This window comes from Gracilinanus agilis, chromosome X, assembly GCF_016433145.1.
Source record: "Gracilinanus agilis isolate LMUSP501 chromosome X, AgileGrace, whole genome shotgun sequence".
Classification (NCBI taxonomy): Eukaryota; Metazoa; Chordata; class Mammalia; order Didelphimorphia; family Didelphidae; genus Gracilinanus; species Gracilinanus agilis.
Window position 1 is genome coordinate 60,665,902 of NC_058136.1, and position 20,823 is coordinate 60,686,724.

The 20,823-nt window shown below is 49.7% G+C and overlaps 1 protein-coding gene across 1 annotated transcript in view; it reads left to right on the forward strand.

Moving 5' to 3' along the window:
• The window catches only part of TAF1 (TATA-box binding protein associated factor 1), a 41,706-nt gene extending 26,226 nt beyond the window's left edge, over nt 1-15,480 (forward strand). The window contains 9 exon segments of the mRNA XM_044682857.1: nt 2,749-2,841; nt 2,930-3,014; nt 8,858-8,925; nt 9,017-9,133; nt 10,322-10,447; nt 11,085-11,180; nt 11,414-11,552; nt 12,115-12,292; nt 12,594-15,480. Coding sequence (XP_044538792.1) covers nt 2,749-2,841; nt 2,930-3,014; nt 8,858-8,925; nt 9,017-9,133; nt 10,322-10,447; nt 11,085-11,180; nt 11,414-11,552; nt 12,115-12,292; nt 12,594-12,873 — 1,182 coding nt within the window. The 3' untranslated portion in view covers nt 12,874-15,480.
• Nucleotides 15,481-20,823: the final 5,343 nt, after the last annotated feature.

Below are 20,823 nucleotides of genomic sequence, written 5' to 3' on the forward strand. Positions count from 1 at the left end.
TGTGCGTTAGCACCCGGGGGTGGGGGGGTGGGAGGGAGGGGGGAGGAGGTGAAATGTGGAGTTTGTTAGGAAAAGGCTGTCAGGGGAAGCATTGTGCCACTGGCCTGGAGAGAGATGAGGAAATTTATGAAGTGCTCACTTTGTGCCAAACCCCATGCCAAGCACTGGGGATCCAAAGAGAAAAGCCAGCCACTCCTTCCTCTCTAATGAAGGAGACCACACAGGTTTCAGCTGCAAAAGCAGATGGAAAGATCCCATGGTTCTTAGGGCAGAGCAGCAAAGCAGGTGCTCAGGCTTCTTCGTGTTTGCTGTCGAGCTGTTGGCCAGGGCCAAGGACTTTTCTTTTTGGGTCCTCGGCCTCTGGCTATAGCCCCTGCAGGAACAGCCTTTTCTTGGGCTGCCTCTCCCCAGAGTTTGTTTCCCAAGAGGATGGCTGAGGGCCCAGGTGCTGGAAACACTGCTCTTCCCAAGGCTCTTGGCTTATTCAAGGTCCTTGGCTGTCTCCTTCAGAGTCTGATAGTGGTCAAGGTAGTGGTAGTGTGGTGGTTTGACTTGATCGGCACATGTTACTTCTCGTTCTCCTCTCTAAGTGCCTGGCTGCTTCAGTGAGGCTTACCTGCTCTGTTGATCGGGCACTTGGTGGGAGTGGCCAGCTCCTTCCTGGAAGCTGTCTTCTTTGAGGATGGCTGTGAAGGCCGAGTTGGAAGCAAAGACCAGTCAGTGGTCTGGGGGTAGGGGCAGAGAGTGCCGCCATTCTCCAGTATATTTCTTACTCATTGAAAGGTGGAAGGAACCTTAGAAGTCTGGTCTTCTCATTTTAGAGACGGTGAAATTGAGGGCCCAGGAAGTGAAGTGACTTGTCTATAGTCACACAGCTAGTGTTTGAGGCAGGATTCCAACCAAGGCCTTCCTGACTCCAGGCCTGGAGCTCTTATTTACTCCATCATGCTGCTTCATGTAGAGGTTGGCATAGATGGATTTGTAGTGTGCTACAAAGCTCAGAATATGGTGTGACAGAATCAGAATCTCCAAATGATCTGAGAGTAGAGCCTTGGACTGAATAGAACAGGGTAGACTTGAATAGCTATTAATATCTTGCTGCACTTTGGTCTTTAAAAAATCCATGCTTTGGAGGGCAGCTGGGTAGCTCAGTGGATTGAGAACCAGGCCTAGAGACGGGAGGTCCTGGGTTCAAATCTGGCCTCAGACACTTCCCAGCTGGGTGACCCTGGGCAAGTTATGTCTTGACCCCCATTGCCTACCCTTACTACTCTTCTGCCTTGGAGTCAATACAAAGACAGAAGGTAAGGGTTTTAAGAAAGAAAAAAAAAATGCACGATATGGGTATAGATAGGATAGGGGAAGAGGGCCAAAAGGTTCTCATGAAAAAGATCTACAGGTTCTCAATTGACCACAGGATTCCTAGGATGCCAAAGGCTCAGAATGTCAGGATTACTCGAGGAACTTACATTCTACTGAGATACATAGAAGGGGTATAAAGCAAAGTTCTGGACAAAATTATCTAGTAAAATTGAAGGAGGAAGAATATTCCCAGATGGGAGAATCAAAGAAGAATCACCTGGAGGAGATGGCATCCAAGCTCAGCCTTGAAGGATAAGAGAGATTCTAAAAGTTGTCTCTGAAGAGGAGGGAGTACATGCCAGGCTGGCATGACCTCAGGGAATGTAGGGGGAAACAACCGGAACAGAGCACGTACAAAAGGCGAGTGATGTGAGATGAGGCTAGAAAGGCAGCTGGGAGCCAGTTGGTGGCGGCTCTTACGTGCCAGTTTATATTTTTTCTTAGAGGATCCCCACTAGGTTTTTTTCTTTTGTATTATCTGAGGGAACCAGAACTGGGCCTTTAGATTATTTGAGGAGAAGATGAGAGGGAAGGGAAGCTATTTTAGGAGGCTTTGGGAATTGTCCGAATGAGAATTGTCCCTTTGAGCTCAGGCCAAACTGACGGAGGTGTAATCTGGTCCTAGTGCTGTGTTCTGTTGTCTTTTGCCCTAGTCATCCCATGTCTGCACATCTGGAGTACTGGCTTGAGTTTCTGGTCGCCACATTTTCTGAAGGGCACGGATAAGTTGGAACATGCCCCAGAGAGAGTGTTTGGGGAAGGGGGTGTGAAACCATGTTCTAAGAGAATGAGTTTAAGAAATTGAGCATCCTTTGTTTGGAGAATACTTACAGGTGACATAAATCTGTCTTCAGGTATAGGAAAGGTCGTCATTTGGGAGAAGCAGTCGAATTATTCTTTTGCCTTAGAGAACTAGGACCAAGTGGAAGTCACATGGCAGAGAAAATTTTGTCTTTGTAGAGAAAGCCGGCTCCCTTGTGTTGGAGTAAGGCCGCTGTCACTGCAAGTGTTCAGGAAGCTGGATCGCAGAGATGTATGTGGTTCAGGCAGGGATTGAGCTAGATGTCCCTGGTCTGATGGAGAGCAGCTCCATCAGAAAAGAGATGGGACTACTGGAGAACACCTTTGTCGCATGCCGCTCATGTCACATACTGATAAACAAGTTCATCTAGTCAGGAGGGGATTTTTTTCCCCCTTGTGCCATACCCCTTGCACAGGGCTGCTAATTCTAAGCATCTACTTTTCAGATCCTGAACTAAGCTGTTTGATAATGTGAATTTGAGGGCAGGCCGGGGTCAAGATGAAAGCAGAACAACAGTAGAAGGTCGAGTGGATGCCAGAAAGTAGAAGGTTGATTTGAGTTACTCGTTTTTCTCTTTCCTCTAGTCTTGGCCATTTCATCACCCAGTGAATAAGAAGTTTGTTCCAGATTATTATAAAGTGATCATCAACCCAATGGATTTGGAAACCATCCGCAAAGTAAGTGCTTTGAGTTGACAAGATCCCTTTGGAGCTTCCTGCTTTGTAAGTGTGTATCTTAACTGCTACGGGGCTCTTCTAATTACAGAACATTTCTAAGCACAAGTATCAGAATCGAGATGCCTTCCTGGATGATGTCAACCTTATTCTAGCCAACAGCATCAAGTACAATGGTGAGTATTTCTCTGGGCTCTGAGATAGGAGGACTCTACTGCTGTCCATCTCTTGTTGGGACCCAGAGTTCTGTTGCAGGGGACAGGAAGACCCCCGAGCCCCTCTGAGAGTGGTGCTTGGCCCAGCATAACAAGGTAATATGTTTCTGGCTGGGCTTCTCCATGTTGGTGAAGGAATCCATTTTCTCTTGGGTGCTTATCTTGCTGTGTGACAACCAGAAATGACAACAAGTCCTTTGTGGACCTCAGCATCATTTCAGGTCACTTCCGAATGCTGGGGATGAGAAGTTCAGAAATCCCCACTCGAGACTTCGATTTGATATTTAATTGGATGGAGGGGGAGAGCTCTGGGTGGTTTGAGGACCCGGGGCAAATGTGGCCACCTTACCTTAACTCTGACCCAACTCTTAGCTAAGGGTCGGGTTCATCTCCCCGAGGGTTACTCCAGAACAGGCTAGAGAAGTCTACCAAGGGGAAAAAGTTGTCACCTAGAGTACTCCCGAGTACCTCTTTTGGGAACTCCCAAAGCCATCTTGTTCTAAATCTACTCGTAAACAGATGCCTGGAAAAATTGCCAGGGAAGATGCTCTCAAAAGCGCATCTGAGAGTTGAAGATTCTGGATAAGAGCTGAAGGGACAAATGTGAGATGTCCCTACTGACAGGCAACAGATTGAAAGTAACTCATTTGATTAAAAGTTCCATTTGTTAGCGATACCGTTCTGCCTAAAGCCTGCTTCATTGTCGTCCCCCCTCCCCTCTACCTTTCCGCCTACCCACCCCATGCATTCACACCAAATCAGGCCCTGCACAGCATGGATGGTTTTTCCAAGAGTCATTGGGAGGGGGGCGGGGGGGGGGGGAGTTTCTAAACCCATAAGTAGGTCCCTCAGTTCTAAACCAGGTTAGGGAGGAGAGAACTGAAATCCATTGTAAGAAACCTGCCCATTCATGTAATCGTGCCCTATTTGATTATTTGTTCCCCTCCCTCCAAAGCCACGTGTGGGCCATCAGTTCCTTAGCTGAGCCGTTTTCTGTTTAACTCCTTTGCAGTTGAGTCACAAGTTTATCGGTGAAAGATCAAAAGTCATTGTGTGATCTGTCAAGATAATGTTATGTCCCAGGCTCTGTACAATTCACTGGAGATACAAAGACTGGGAGGAAATGGTCGCTGCCCTCACAGAGCTTCTATTCTACTGAGTCTGTGGATCACATACTTAAATCGTAGAGACAAACTAGGATGTAGTGAAGCCCACCTGCCCAAACCAGTACGTAGTCCTGGAGTTTAGGAGCCATTCTTGGCAAGAGGTTCTGCTCTTGAAGGCATCCCAGCCAGAGCCAAGTTCCTTCTTATTCAGGGCTCATGGGAACAAATTGCAGTTCTCTCTTGAACTTTTGCCCAGAGAGGGAGCTCCAGGAAGTGATCCCACTTCTTCCATAAAACATGGGAGCCCAGGTTCTTAGAACAGCCAATCCTGTGTCCCGTTCCCCTCCCCCCCTTCCTCTTGTTGGTTCCAAATATCTGTGACTTCATCAGTGAGCACCCTCTCCTGTCCCTGCTAACCCAAAACTCATGCTGTCCATTATGCATGATCTCATTTGAAGCTGGTGCTGTTCTCTTGATTTTACAGATAGGGAAACTGAGACACAGAGGTTGAGTGACTTGCTAGGAAATGTCTGAGGCAGGATTCAGACTTGGGTTTTCTTCCCTTCAAGTCCGTCAAGTGTACACTATCCCACTTGGCTGCTTTCCTTAGTATGGTCTCAGTAGATGATTTTATTAGTTGTTTTGGAAAAAAAAATCCATCCCTGCCATATAGCCAATCGTTTGGTGATGGAGCCACTCCATCCTTCACTAGCCTGGTTTTCAGACATACCTCACTGACTAGGCCTCTGCTGTCAGGCCCTTTGAGGACCTAGTGTCTCCACGTGCCACCAAGAGGCCCAGGAGTCCAGCCTCCATGAAGAAATAAGACGTCACTTAGTACTTGTTCAGTGAGACCTGTGAAGTGCTATCCCTTGTATCAGCGGACATTTCAGCAGGCCTATCACCAAGTGTTCTCCTTGGAAGGGGAAGAGGCTAGAGGAATGCTTCTGACCTTTCTGCTTCTCTAATGGCCTCCTACAACCCTGAGAATTCATTATGAAGCCAATGAAAGGCTAGATGGCAAATGAATTGTAATGGAAAGCAATGGAGTGGTACTGCAAATTCTTGTTTTGCTCTAAATCGTCACGTAATCTCTGAAAATCTCAACAAGGGACCGTAGACGTCATCTAGTCCGATCTCTTCATTTTCCTGGTGAGGTGAAAGGAGCCCAGAGACTAGTGGAAGGTTAGCCAAGGGAGCAAATGGCAGAAGTGGGATTTGACTTCCAACCAGCCACTTGATCCATTGTATCCCATTACTTTCCTCTTTCTTCACTCACAGATTAGGCACAAGTATCTACATTTCCCACAGAAGGATTCTAGATAGCAACTTGCTCTTAAGAGCTAAAATGTATCATTTCAAACAATGTAACGCCCTGTTTGATAGTTCCCTCCCTAGTGCGTGAAACATGAATGGAGATTTATAATCCCGCTCAGACTTGGAGCAAATTCACTTTATCCAAATGAAATACAGTGTTGCGGTAAAAAGGCAGATCTTGCCAAAAAAGCCACTTCATGTTATTTTGTGCCAAGAAAAACGAAAGGTGACTACATTTGTTAAAAAGCCCAGTCACTCGACATATATAGCCTATCAGCAACTTGAAAAACAATGCTTCTGATCTGATTTCATCCCTTTCGGGGAAAATGCCAAATACCATCGACCGTTTTAAATGGGCATTTCGTTCGGTACCATTTAGTTTTAGGGAGTCGACTTAGAAGGTTAAGTGGCTTGCCCATGGTGACCCAGACAAAACTTCAACCCTTCCCTTGTCTTCTCTGTGTCTGTGTCTCTGTGTCTCCCTGTCTCTCTGTCTGTCTCTCTCTCTCTCTGTCTCTGTCTCTGTCTCTCCCCCCCCCCCCCCCCACCTCGTCAAACTAGAGAGGTAAACCTAAATGATGCGTGGTTCCACTTTCCCCTTATTTGCTGCTCAGCGAATTTGACTAATCCGAAGATTCTGAGGCCAAATGATTTCTTTTAAATGTTATGAAGGAAGATGATTAGGTAATCAAGTTTAGTTTATTGGTTAATATGGTATTTAAGACACACTGGAGCCTTGTAATAATGGCGGTTTTGCCTGGGGTGGTGGTGGTGGTGGTGGTGGTGGGGGCAGAGGGAGTCGTGAGACTGTTATATGGTCTCAAACAAAAGAACCTGCTCTTTGAATAACTTGAGTTGGGTTGGGTCTGAAACAGATTTTCTCTTTTTAGTGAAATAAATAATATTGCTGAGAAACCAGTAGAAGTTACTCCCCTCATCCTATGGTTTCTATTTGGCAGGAATCTTAGTTTAAACCAAGATCTAAGTTTCTAAATGAGGGCCCCAACAAATGGATATTGATCATTGGCCCTTTCAGATGCCCATCCGAAATGCCCCGAGTGTAGATTCTACACCCTCTTCCCAGGTTTGAGTGAGTTATTGCCCAGTTCCAGAGTTGTCGTGAGTGCGTTCAGGAGTCCTTGTCTCTTCATTTGGGATCCTGGGATATTTGCACTCCGCCTGTATATACTATGTAATAACAAAAGACCTCGGATGCAACACAATGTCTCTTCCCTTTCCTCGGTCTCTCCGATCACTTGATAACTTTTTAAAAATTTTGTTTGAAGGTCAAAGAATGTTTAGGCCCCATTTCTTAGTGATTTACCAGCTTTAATTTCTGCAGAAATTTGCTGGGTAGATTTCTTACCAAAGCCCTGAAAAAGTCCCATGTGGCGGCTCCAGAAAAATAGGCTTTAAAGAGATTTACATGATGAATGTCAGCAAATATACTTCTGCCACACCATTTTACTTGTCAAGGTGTTGATCCATTTTTTGTTTTGGCACGGTGGGAGGAAGAAGAGGAATAAATTAATAACTTATATGGTGCATTAAGATTTGCAAAGTCCTTTACTTATATTACTTGATTCTCACAACTCTGTGAAGCCTGTGTTATTAGCCTCATCTTGTAGATGAGGAAACAGGTCGAGGAAGTGACTTGCCCCGGGTCACACCACTGGCAAGTTTCTGAGGCAGGATTTGTGCAGGGGTCTTCCAGCCTCCAAGTCCAGTGCTCTATTCATCACATCACTTCGTTGCCTCTAACTGAGGTTAATTGATTTCCCTGTTAGGTGAATGGTTCTTGCTATTGGATTAATGGGAGAATAAATAACTAAGGGTGATGATTAGCTAAAGGACTTGACAAAATCCCCAAATTCTGTTGAGAGAGAACATCGGCACTAGAGTTCCTGAAGCTTCCTGGGAACGTTGGCCCAGTAGATCATCAGAGCAGGATTTGGGGCTTAATCTCTGAGGAGGAAAGATCTGCCTGTCTCCCACGTATGAAATCCTCTTTTTCTCCTTGATCGTATCATCCATTTTAGGCTCAAACTTGGTGCAGCCCTGCTGAGCTTTCCAGATCACTTGTTCATGATGTTGGACTATTCCTCTAACGGGGAACACTGAGCATGGAACTGCCCGTTTTTCTAGTGACATTGCTATTGAGGGAAACTTAGAGATGACGACAGGAATAGTTTCCAGTTCTGGCTGAGCCCAGCTTCCTAGAACTTCTGCCAGAGCCTCGTTTGATCTGAACGAGGCTACTTGTTAAGGAGGACTACTTTTAATTTCTCCAGTAAGCTGTTTGGAGTTGCTTTTTGAGAGCAAGAAAGAGAGAGGGAGGGAAGTTGGGGGATTATGCACATTCATCTGTGTCTTTGCTAAAATATCCAAGATGCAGGGGTATTATTCCCTCTTGGGTACCTCAAGAAATAGCTACACGGTCTCATGTTAGAAATGAGGGACTTGAGCCGCTGACAGATTGAGATCTGTTCAGTGTCGTGAAGCTGAGCGTATTTCCCTGGTCAGCAGCAGCCAGCACTTCTTTGTTCCTTCCCTCTTTGGATTTGACCCAAGTAGAAGAGCAGAGACTAGAAGAGCCTTTTGGCCTCACTGGCCCTTTCAAGAGAACCCTGACCTGGTGAAGCCCCTGTCGTTAACTGTTGTAGTCTGCCAGCGGCCCGTAGGAGACGGCGTCTCTTGCCCTCCGTGTTTTGGAGGGCCCCCTGGAAGAATCACTTAAGGCCACAAGTGATAAGGACTCTCCAGATTCCTGAATTGTTAAGCTTCTCTTCTCACTTATGTGGCGTGTGTTCCCGGTAGCTCCGATGTTCTAACTTTTGATTGTGGGGAATCATTGACTTGGGACTGGTGGCATTGCCCTCTGCTATTTGGGTTCGGGACAGGCAGTTTGTGTGGGGACAGCTCCAATGGACACGTGCCAGTGAATCTCTGAGAGGGCCGTTACCTTAAATAGGTTGGTTATCCTGTACTCAAAGAAGTCTGCGATGGGTGTGGCTGCATCATTGGAGGGTCACGTGAACAGACCGTGTCCCTTTGCTTTGTGCTCTGGCAAATAGGGGAGACCAACGTAACAATTCTCCCTCTTGTCAGTTGTTCCCACCCTTTTATGGGAAGCATCTCCATTTAAGCACCTCCAAATAACGAAGCTAAAGGCCAAGCTCGAGGTCAGAGGCTCACGGGGTTTGAGCCAGAGGGCCCTCGGAGGTACTCATTTTGCAGAGCAGGAGGCTGAGGCCCTGAGAGGACTAGTGACTTGCCCAAGATCAGCAAAGCGCTCCTAAGATGGCAGTGAAATGCCAGCATGGAGAACTACAGAAGTGACAGCAGCACCCAAGGTTATGACTTTTTCCTTTTTCGTTCTAGGTTCAGATAGTCAGTACACCAAAACTGCTCAGGAGATCGTGAACATTTGTCATCAGACTCTTTCCGAGGTAGGTGGCAAGATGTGCTTCCCTTGGGCCCAGCTTGAAAAACCGTTTTCCATTCCTGGGCTCTTTGATGACATTTTGGTTGGTTTTCCAGTACGATGAACATCTGACTCAGCTTGAGAAAGACATCTGTACAGCTAAGGAAGCAGCTTTGGAAGAGGCTGACTTGGAAAGTTTAGACCCAATGACCCCAGGGCCTTATACTCCCCAGGTGAGTGAGGACCAGGAATGTGCTGTGCAAAGTGGGAGGAGCACTGGATTCTGATCCCTTCCCTGCATGCCCCTGGAGGTTTTCTTGTCTCCAAGGCCAAGCCAAGTAAGCGCTTTGGCTGCTGGTGATCTTGCTGAATTCAGAAGAGGGCAGACATGGGGCCTTTTTTGACATGTACTCAATGTTGAGGGCTGCTGTGACCAAGAGCCACTTCTTCTGACAGACTTACTCCCTCAAGAGCCTCTGGTCCTTTTTGGTTCCCAGACTGGCTTATTTCCCGGTGTTCCCTGTGAGGATTTTCTTCAAGGCCTTTATTGAGCAGAGAAGCCTGGTGGCTGTAGCTCTTGGGCCCTCTGGTTCTCCCGGCTGCCTATCCCTCTTCTCAGAGAATGGGCTTCTTACTCGGTTTTTCTATCACCATGAGACCTGTTTAACTCAAAGATGGCCTATCTCTCACAGGGAGCCAGGTGATCCATTCCTCTCCCAGAGCTGTCTGCCTCCCTTCGACTCATCCTTGGCTCTACTTAGCTAAGCCGTAATGAAAGGAAGCTGGCACGCTTGGAGGGGAGGAATTAGCAGAATGACGTTGGCTCTTTCTGGAGTCAGAGAGTTCTTTTCCGTCTTAGATGGCATCTAGAGGCTTGGTTATACTGGCTTTACTTGTTTATGCTGATCGTTGATTATGTTTTAAAAAAAAAAAAAATCTGTTCAGCACTTTGGTCCTTTTTTTTCGGTCACTCTTTCCAAACCCCATCAGGAATGATTTATTTTTTTCTCTTATTTTCTTCAAGTTTCCCTGGTACTACAGAAAAGAGTCTGCAAACTGTTCTGTCCTCTTGTTTGTGTTGAAATGCCTTATCCACATTCTTCATCTCTAAAGCAGTCACATAAGTTACCGCTGACTGACCTCGTAGGCCGCTAAGAGGTAGATGAGGCCGAGGAGAGAATGAAGAGCCTTGACGTTGCCCGTTTTGGGCATGCCTCAGACGCTGCCCTACTGTGAGGATGGGCTCCGAGACCTGGCAGGTTTCTAAATCCCTCCAAACCTGGCTTTCTTTTTACCTCGATTCCCTTCAGGATCAGGCTGCTGGGCCTTTTTCTTCTCAGAATGCTCTTAATGGCACATCCTCGAAACTTTTCTTACTCCCTTCTTGAAGAGATGCTATGGAACTGTGTTTTGTACCACAGCCTCCTGATCTGTACGATACGAACACGTCCCTCAGTATGTCTCGAGATGCCTCGGTCTACCAAGACGAAAGCAATATGTCTGCCATGGACACACCAACTACTACTCCAGAGAAGAGGGGGGTACAGGTGAGAACTGTTGCCCTCTCGAAATGGGTTCTTAGCCAAGAGTAGAGAAATGGAGGTCCCGAATGGACACCACAGCAGAACTGTACGTAACTGTATGGGTATGTGAAAAGTGACTGTCAGGGGAAGCTGGTGCGGGGCTGCTCAAGGGAAATGCTATAGAGCGGTTTCTTTCTTAGGGAAGGACAGATCTTGGGAAAGACCCAACTAATTTCAGGAGCTGACTAAAAAAATGTTCTCTAGGTGGCATCAGGCCAAGAATTCTTCTAGCTTTCTGCAGGGGGCCACAGCGAAAGGGGTGAGAAGCCCAGGGAGGTCTCTGTGGTCATTTGTCTTGAGCTAACGCAAGCTTATGATTCTAAAAGAAAGTTCTCCCTCCCTCCCTCCCTCCCATTCTAGAGGAAGAAGAAGGCGGCCCACTGGAGTAGGGACTTTTGCATTCTGGAGTCTCACTCTAGCCTTGGGGATCTATCCTGGAGAAGGAACTCTCAGGGCAAAGTCCCCAGAGCCGAAACTCCACAAGCAGTCCCTACTAGTAGTGGGCTTGGCTGGTTATTCTTTGATGGGGCACTTGGTCTGGGTGACCACTCCTTCTGCTGGCATTCCACTCAGTGGCGTGCTGTTTGTCTTCCTTATTCAGATGGACCAGGGCCGAGGTAGGCTGGGCAAGGAAGACTCTGATGTAGATATTGGCAGGTTTGAGGAGGAGGATGGGAAACATAAGACTCCAGCCCCAGTGAGTATGCTTATAGATAGCCTCTGATTGCTTGTGTCTTTATGATAGGAGGCAGGGCAGGCTAATCCTCAAAGCGATAGCTCTGAGCCAAATCTGAACTGTGTAATAGAGTAGCTAAAGAAGTGAAGCTCTCGAAAACACTCGGGTCTGTCTTTATGAGCAGGGGAGGGGGCTTCTGGTCTGGGCCTTACCGTGCCTCTGAGTGACAATCTTTTTGCCCATCTGGGATGTAGGAAGAAGATGCAGATGAAGAGGAGGGATCTGCACAACAGCCTCAGTCTAGCGTCTTGTACGAAGATTTGCTTATGTCCGATGTGGAGGACGAGGAGGAAGATGCTGGGAGTGATGACGAAGGAGATAATCCTTTTTCCTGTAAGTCTTAGTCTCTTGCCATCTGGCCCACCATGGCCACCTGAAAGCTACTGACTATGCTCAAAGCCTTCCCAGACATCACCTCTCTTCCTTATGGTGTCATGCCTAAGTAGGTATCTCGTGGCTGTGTGGAGAAGATGCCGAGTATGGTGGGGAGGCGGGGGAAGGTTGGCTAGAGAAGTCCAGTTGGAATATTGGCAGGGCTGCGAGTTCTGTACTGTGTTCAATATGACCCTTTGTTAAGGGTTAAGAGAAAATAACATTTCAAAATAGGAAATGCTATATTAGGTACAGGTGAAATATGGTTGATGAAGGTGAAACAGATGGAGATGATGGACTATTGGGGGAAAGAAAAGAAATTCAACTCCAATTTTGAAACTTCAGATTCTGCAGTTGTGTTCCCACCAGCCCTGAGGGAAGAAATGCAAACAAGTTAGTCTCCAATCATTGTTTTAAAGGCTCAGAGGCCACCTGGCCAGCTCAGCCTGCCAAGGCATGGAGGTGTGGGAAATGGGTTCGGGCAGGTATGGGCCAGTGAACTGATACCTTCCCATTTGTACAGCTATCCAGCTGAGTGAGAGTGGCAGTGATTCTGATATGGAGTCTGGTGGAATGAGGCCCAAACAGCCCCACATGCTACAAGAGAACACAAGAATGGGCATGGATAATGATGAGAGCATGATGTCCTATGAGGGAGATGGTGCTGAGACATCTCACGGGATGGAGGACAGCAACATCAGGTAATGGGCATCAGCCGGAGGAAGGCAGGGCAAGGAGGGCCTGTCCAGGGGCAGGGCTACATGCTCTGATTTTGGCAGAGTGGCAGAAAAGGGCATCTCTTCTAGCTAAGCTAAGCTCCTTGTCTGTGAAATCTCCAGAAAGTTATTGCAAATGGGCTCTGGAGAGCAGGACGGCACTCGTGGCCAGGCCTAGCATTTATTTGGGGCCTCCAGGGAAGGGCACTTTGCTGCTCGGAGGGTGGAAAGTGTGAGGGCATCCCCTGAGTTCCCCTTAGGTGAGCGTCTGACTTTATCTCCTCAGTTATGGGAGCTATGAGGAGCCTGACCCCAAATCAAATACTCGAGATACAAGCTTTAGCAGCATAGGTGGATATGATGTCTCAGAGGAGGAGGAGGAAGAGGAGGAGGAGGAAGAGGAGGAAGAGGAGGAGGAGGAGGAAGAGGAGGAAGAGGAGGAGGAGGAAGAAGAACAGCGTGGGGGGCCCAGTGTCCTCAGCCAAGTCCGTCTGTCTGAGGATGAGGATGACAGTGAGGACTGCCACTCAATTGCTGCAGACAGTGATTTGGACTCTGATGAATGAGGTTCTTTCTTAGGCCCTCTTTGGCATTTTACCTTCCCCTGATTATGTATATATTGTGTACAGTGTCTGACTGAGTCACGAGGTGAACACGGTTGAGTTTTTTTCTTTTTAAATTATTCATAAGCAATAATAAAGCTTCCTTCCTGACCTTACTGGGTTGGATGTCATCGTCTGATTTTCACAGAGTCCCTCTGCATCCTGTCTCAAGCTTCCCTTCCTTCTCTGGCTTCATTTCTTGGTTTCTCCTTGCCAGGGGGGAACATTTATTAAAAGGGCAGCTTGCGTTTGGCACTTTTGCCCCTTACCACAAAAGACTCATGCTTCCTGTGCCCTCAAATGTTCCACTTACCCCTTGCCTCAGGCCGAGGCTCCTGGCTTGGGGCGTAGAGACCCACTGCTTCGTGGCTAGCCTTTTCTTCCTTTCCTTTTGAATCCTGATATCCCTTTCCCCAAATGACTGATCTAGACTCGCTTCACTCTTCTACAGCCCCGTCTTGATTCAGCCCCTGATTCTCAGCAGGACCATCTTGGCTTTTTGTACCGAGGAGCTATCTCACATTCACTTCTTTCTTGCGTTTCTTCACAGCTGCAAGCTTCTGGAGCTTCGCTCGAGTCTCTTCTCCTTGTTATCTATCTATCTATCTATCATCTATCACGTGTGCCTGCCCTCTGTCCAGTTCCCTTTTGTCCTGTTCTGGATCTCGTCTCGCCCATCGTCCAACACCTTCTCTCACGTCTCTCTCTTCCTGCCAGCTCTTTAACTCTGGCCTACAAAAACCTCTTCGCTTGACCCTGCTACCATCTCACCTGCTTCCCTACACTCACTTCTGGGATCCCTACCTGGCTTCTGGTTCCTTTTGGCTAATCCATTGCCTTGTTCTCAGACCTCTCTCTCTGCTCGATCTCCTCTCTAGTCAGTCGTTAATGCTCCCTTGACTTTAGTGACACGGTATTCCGTCTTTCCCTCTTTCCCCTTTCGGAGCTCCCTAAATCAGAGGATGCTTTCCGAGGCTTTCGTCCTCAGACTCCTGCTCTCTGCTCTCTTCAGCAGTCTCCTGCGGCAATCTTGTACCTTCCCATAGTTCCCACCTGTCTTTTTTTATTTTTAGGCTTATGACTTCCCATTCTGTCTGCCTGCTGCAGACCTCTGCTGAGACCCAGGCCAGCAATTGTCACCTGAAGCTCCCAAATGTTGCCCTACTGGGAAGGGGCCAGTATTTCCAGCTAAACCACAGGCTGATCTGTGGGAGGTTTTCCTTGCTCCTTGATAGGTCTGGCCTCTGGATCTCTGGAGTAACAGTCCAAATTATGCCTAGGTCTTGGCCAGAACTATGAGAGTTTATGCCTTTATGCCTGGAATGATTGCTTTGATACACTTTTGGCCAGAACTGAGCGAATCTTCTCTCCTCAAACTCCATTTCCTGTGTCAGCGAATGGCACCATCATTCTGCTCACTAAAGAGCCGAACTTCTTATCTTGGACTCTTCTCTCCTTCCTTGATGTCTCAGCAAGTCCTTACATTTTGTGTTAAATTCTGCTTTCTCCAAGAAAACCGTCCCCTCTTTTTCAGCCCCGATCGTGCCACCCTGGTCCCAGCCCTCATCACCGGTCGGTTGCCTGGGATGCTCTCATGCCTTGCCTTCCTACCTTGTCTTCTGTCTCGATTTTCCAAGCTGTCCTCTCCACAGTCGACATTCCTTTCATCTCCGATGGCGTTGCTTGCTGTTGACTACCAGCAAATTTTACACTTAGCCCAGTTCCGAAGGGCTCTTCCAGCTGGGCTCCAATCTGCCAGTTCTCATGCTGCTTCCCCTCATATGGGCCTGGAATGCAGCCAGTTTCAAAATACATATTTAACAGTAAAAGTCATCCTGAAGTTAGGAGTATGACTAGGAAGATTTCACATTTGACTATCTTATATAATTCCTGCCCCCAAAAGATCATCTGGCCAGCTCTAGTAGAAGCCCAGAACTGCTGTAGGCTAGGTGACCTTGTCTCTTTGTCCTGACTGGCTGCTGAGCTTGGAGTGGGCTTGAGAAGAGGGAATCACATCTAGACCAGCCCCTTGTAGAACATGAATGATAAGGAGTCCAAAAGGGTCTCTGTGGCCCGCTCCCTGGAGGAGCAATCTTAGAGAATTTGAGGTCACAGTAAGCACGGAAAGCAAGCTTGACCTGCCCCAGGTTCTGCCTGGGGGAAAGGAAGGTGTGAATTCAGAACTGAAAAGAAATCTGAATTTTAAAAAAGAAAAAAAGAAACCTTGTCCCTCAGTCAAGGTCTGATTCCTATCAAATGTAACGAGCACTTAGCTCAGTGCCTGGTACATAGTAGGTGCTATATAAATGCTTCTTCCCTTGCTCCCCCCTCCCCCCTCCCCCCCCTGCTTTCTGCCCTCCCCATTCAGATGCAACCCACCCTGTGTTGTTTCTCCCTGACTGGCGGGCACACCCCGTCAGCTCTCCCCTTGTGGATGCACTTGGCATCTTTTCTTTTGTACTGTCGCTATTTGTGTATCTGTCTTTTCTCCCCTAATGAATTGTCATTTCATTGTGAGGGCCGGGTCTTAACAAATGCTTAATAAAAAAATAATAAAATTGTTCGACTGGATTGAAGCCTGACTTTGAGTCGCGTGTCTACGTCCTGCGTGCATTTCCCCCGGTGGGCCCGGTGCTAAGCAATCGGTTGCTCTAGTTCTTCATTTACTGTGGGTGGTGTTGTCTCCCTAAATGGCAGCTTTTCATACATAGGACAACTTGTGCCATTTCATCTTGTGACGAACACGTGGCTGGACACTGTGGGTTCTCAACAGACATCCCTGATGGCGGGCGGATCTGGAAAAACAAAAGCAGCAGTAAATTCAGAGCTCTGCCCCTTGGCAGCGTTTAGGAGGGGGGCAGCACGAAGGCACACACTGATTCTCCTGTCCCCTGCCCGGGGCCCGATCACAGCCCTTTGCCTGTTGAGAGCTGAAGGAGAGGATGAGGTGGGGAGACAAGCAAATAGCTCCATCCTTTTGTTTCCTCCCACCCCATGCTCTTGGATCGAGTCACAATTCCCGGGGAGAATCACCATTGCGATAGCACGCTCCAGTTCAATGGGTTCCTGATCAGTGACTTGCCCGTGATCACACAGGTAGGAAGTGTGTGCTGGGTTTGAATCCTGGTTTTGCCATTACTGCCTTTAGCGGGTTACCATCTCTGGGACTCGGTTTGTTCATCTGTAAAATGAGGCCATTGTACCACATGACTTACAAGGGCCTTGCCGGTTCACCTTGACAGATGTAGCACACACTTTCGGTTCTGGGGATCTAGGCAGAGCTGTGTGGACTCATCATTTTCACTTCCTCAACTCCCACTCAACTTGTCAAAGCCTTCCAAGCTGCCTTTGCATGCATGTTAGCACTGTGGCTAAATCCAACAGTTTGGGACTCAGTGCTGCTGCGACATGGAGGTGGGGGTGTTTTTAAAGCTGTTGGAGAAGAGGCTATGGAGCTTGGCAATCCATCCTGACTGGGGAGCCATCTGCATGGAAGCGATGGTTTAAAGGGTGAGCACCCCTCCCTCCCGCCAACAGCAGACCCAAAAGGGTGAGAGGCAGCATGAAAGAGAGCATGGTATGGAGGCCAGAATCAGGAGGCTTGGTTTCTGTGAAGAGAGCAAAAAGGAGGGAGTCCATGTAGCCCTTAGGGGCCTTCCCTTTGCAGTTTACCAAAGAGGGTAGCTAAGAAGGACTGACCTCCCCGGTGCTGGCCTCCCTTCGCTTTATCTTCAGCATGCAGCACCAGGCCTAGAAGGGCTTTTCTGGGGGGCGGTCATGCTGGTTGGAGCTAAGCTAGCTCAATGAAGCAGGTGTCAGGCCCGTGAAAAGGCATATCCGCAACCTCTCCATTTTTGTGAAGTGGGTCTGGCCTTGGTTGCGATGGCAGCTCTATATGGCCTCACTTCAGTTTCTGTGGGCCACAATCTCATGTCTCATGTCTGATCACGAGGCCCCCTTCTGTTCTGTTCTCTTGGGTATTTTTGCGCTCAGTCCCTGGCCAATGCAAAGAGATTCCTGCGAAGGCTTCTCGCAAAGTGAAACTGGCTGAAGAATCCCACCCTCCGATTGCATGTTTCTACAGAGAGGGACCTGGAGTCTGTGAGAGCCTCGGGTAGTCCCAGCTCTGGCATTTACCCCCTGTGTGACCAGGGCCTAGTCAGTTTCCTCATCTGTAAAGTGAGGAGATTGCATGAGATGAACTCTGAAGCCCTTCCTTCCAGCTTCACCAACTAGAACTGTTGAGTCTGACAGGGACCACAGCTGACTTCTGAGCTCTCTCCTAATTTAGGGGACTGAGATGGTGCAGTGGGTAGAGCCTGGAGTCAGGAAGGCTCATCTTTCCCGATTCAAATTCCAGCCTCAGACACTTACTTACTGGTGGTGGTGCCTGTGACCCTGGAGAGCTGGGGAAGGAAATGGCAAACCTCTCCAGGCTCTTTGCTGAGAAAGCCCCAAATGGGTCATGACTGAGACCAAACAAACATTTAAAGAGATGGTGATAATTAAGGAAGATATTTATTTCTAGATGTTTCTGGAAATTTGTTGCCAGTACAAGGAAAGGAAAAAGAAAAAAAAAACAGTAATCATCGTGAGGCAGAAAACCAAAAGCAGCTATTTAAAAAGTGGGTCTCCTCCTCTACTCCGAGGTGAGCAAAGGTGGCCCCAAATGTTATGACCAGCAGTGTCTACCCAGAAGCCTCTATGATCTATGAGGTGTCATGTGACTGGATATTCAGCAAGTCCTCTAGCTAGATTAGACCCCAAGTTTTTTGAGGACAGCCCCCCCCCTTGTATATGGCATTTAATGCCAACAGACCCTTCTAACTTCATCTGAGATACCAATGTTAGCTTGAACTCTCCTTCGGATGGTTTGTCTCTTTAATGGGGAGCGGATAGCCTTAGATTCTATTCCAGAACTCGTGCTAGAATTTATTCCTTGAAAGGAAGCCTGTGGGGTCCAACCTGTCACCATATCAGGAATCTCCTCTACAAGACATTCTCAAGAGGTGGGCACAGATATGGGTTAATGCAGATGCTACAGTTCTCAATCCCAGCTGAGAAGGGAGAGAAAAATGCACGTTGTTCGGGAAGGTCCCTAGAATTGGGAGTATAAGAAAGGGTGGGGCTCTGGGAGCAGGCCCGGGCTTTTGTCCATTCTAATGGAATTCTTGAAGGTCCCCAATGACTGTCTCCTTTTGAGTTTTCCCTCTGTGTTCATCCTCCTTGACCTCTGGATAACAGCATGTGCACTCTCCTGCCTCCATTTTTCTGGACTCTTCCTAGGAAAAGTCCCTCTCCATTTCCCCGGGCACCACGGTAGTTTGGGCTACGCGGCCACAAGGCGCGTCTTCTAGCGGCCTCGCCAGCTCCACTTCCAAACAGTCTTTCAAGGTCACCCGTCTGCCTCACCGTTATTTAGCCAAACTTAAGTTCCCGTTCCCCCAGGCCCAGGGGAACTCTGCCTGCCGCCCTCTAGATTCTAATCCCGGGCCCTTTGTGCCTTCTCACTTCTCCCTGAAGCCATCTCTGACCGTCCAAGCCACAAGGAACCCTACTTCCCTTCTTTCTTCCCACAATGCACCCTAACTTGGCAGTCCGGGTGGCACTGGTGAGTTTCTCACTTCTTGGCCACGGCAGGTAGCTGGGCTCCGGGGTCGTCCCGCTTAAAACAGTCTGGGATCAGGGGCGTGGGGGGTGGGAGGGAGCTCGGCCGGGCCTAGAGAGGGTCCGGCAGGCCGGGCCAAGGGCGGGGCCAGTGACTTTCCCGCGNCTTCCCGTGCCGCTCTCCGCCTCGCTCCCGCCCCCGCGCGGCTTCTCGGGGTCCAGGGCCCGTACTGGCATCGGGCAGATGGCAGATGACTAAGCCCTGGACAGCGCTGGAGGGGGTGGGGGAGAGGAAGAGGCCGACTAAAGCCCACTTTCCAAGGCCTTGTAGACCCCCGGCCCGTCACGAACGGCCCGCCTTCTCTTCTTCCCTACTGCCCTCCCTAGCCGCTAACTTGCGCCGCGGCGTGTCCGGCCAGCTCCGGGAGCCAGCGAAGGGCTGGGCGCGGGCTCCGGATGGGGGCTGCCCGAGCGGCACGCATGCGCCCCGGCCCCAGCTCCTGTTTGTCGCAATGCCCACCCCCACCCCACCGCCCCCCCCATCCGCGGAAGACTACATACAGTGCGTACTTCCCCCTTCATTGTAATTACTTGGTGGCCTCGCGCCACCTCCTCCGCCTAGGGACTCGATTATAGCGGGAAGTAGTTCCGGCTGGTGTTGTCTTGGGCAGGGAGCCGCCGCCACCGCCGCCATTTCAAGAGCCTAGAGCTGGGGAGGGAAGTCGACCTCGCGCCGCCCTGCAGAGCTTTGTCAGCGTCGCTTCTGCTGCTGTCGAAACCGTTCCGGCCAGTTCAGCCGGCCGGCACTACTGCTCGCCTCCGGTCTGGTCCGTCCGTGTCGCCGACCTCGGAGGCGACCCCGGCGGCGGCGGGACGCGGCGGCGCGGGGCTCCCCCTGGCCCGCCCTCCCTTAGGAGGCTCCCGATGGCGTCTTCGGTGGGCAACGTGGCCGACAGCACAGGTACCTAGGCGGCCGTCCGCCCGGTGCCCACGGGCTGTTTTGCACTGCCCTGGGCGCCGAGGCGGCACAGCTGCCCCCCCAGATCCCGCCTAGTTAGTCCTGCTTCCCTTACGCCCGTGGGGTGACCCAAGCGGGCGGGGGAGGGACACTCGAGACTCCGATTCTTAGGGGCGCCCCCTCCCCCTGCTTCCGCTGCGTTCCACCTCCACTGGGGGGCAGCCATCATTCCCCCCGGGGATTGCGAGTCGGGGGGGGGGGGGAGAAGGAATTTAGATGCTATCGAGGACACGCCCTCATGCTCCGGAGGAGGAAACTGAGGCAGGCCACGGGGAAGTGATTTGCCCAGGGTTCCACAGCTAGCTAGCAAGTGTGGGATTTGAGTTCGGCTCTCGGGGAGCCCCGGCCCGGCGCTCTGCCTTTGGCCCCCCCTCCCCCTGGCTTCCCGTGGTTGGGTGACTGGCGCGGGCAGCAGGGACTTGCGCCTCTACTCAGTACAGATGTCCCGGGCCGGGGAAGGAGTTGGAAATTTCCAAGGGTGGCCACCCCCCTTCCCCACCCCGAAGCTCTTCCTTTCCCACCCGAGAGGGAGGGTGAGCTGTTGGGGCCCCGAATCTGCGCAACCCTCCCCCCCCCCTTTTCTGGTTAGCTCTGGCCAGCCCGAGGGCCACACCCTGGCCTTTTAGCCCATTTCGGGCTCCGTGGCCCCCGGCGTTTTACTTCCTTCGCTGCTGCCTTGGGGGGTCTCTTTCCGGAGGTGTCAATTTTCACTTTCTCCTTAGTTGTTTGCTATTCACGTTTTAACTTTCCAGCCGTCTCCGAACTGTCTGGAAAGCGATTGGAAAGTAGCTAGCAGCCGCGCCGGCTGACTTCGGGGTTGCTCCTTTATTTCCGCTGGGAGCTATGCGGGATTGGGACCCCCAAAAGACCTTTTGGCTAGTTGAGCCAAGTACCTTCCCGCATTTGAACTTTCCTGGGCCGGGCGGGCCGCTTGGGCGTAGGTGGTCGTGGTCTGGAGGACTTGCATTTTGAATGCAGCTCTTAGTCTCCATTGATTGTTCTACTGTGGTCACTCCTATTAATGAACTGTCTGCTAAAGGGTGGGGCGGAACTTTAAATAAACCGTTGACGCGTCCCCCCTCCCCCAAGCATTTAGGTTTCATTTATAGCTTTTTCTAGAGTTCCCGGATGATCCCATGAGATGGCATTTAGCCCAGTACCGGTACGTTAGTATCAGTATTAGTTGAGAAAGCAGCGATTCCGGCATTCTTTTTCGCAAGTTTTGAACCTGGTTCGTTAATTGTGGAAAAATCAGCTAGAAGTTCAGATTGCTTTTGAGTGTCCGCTGG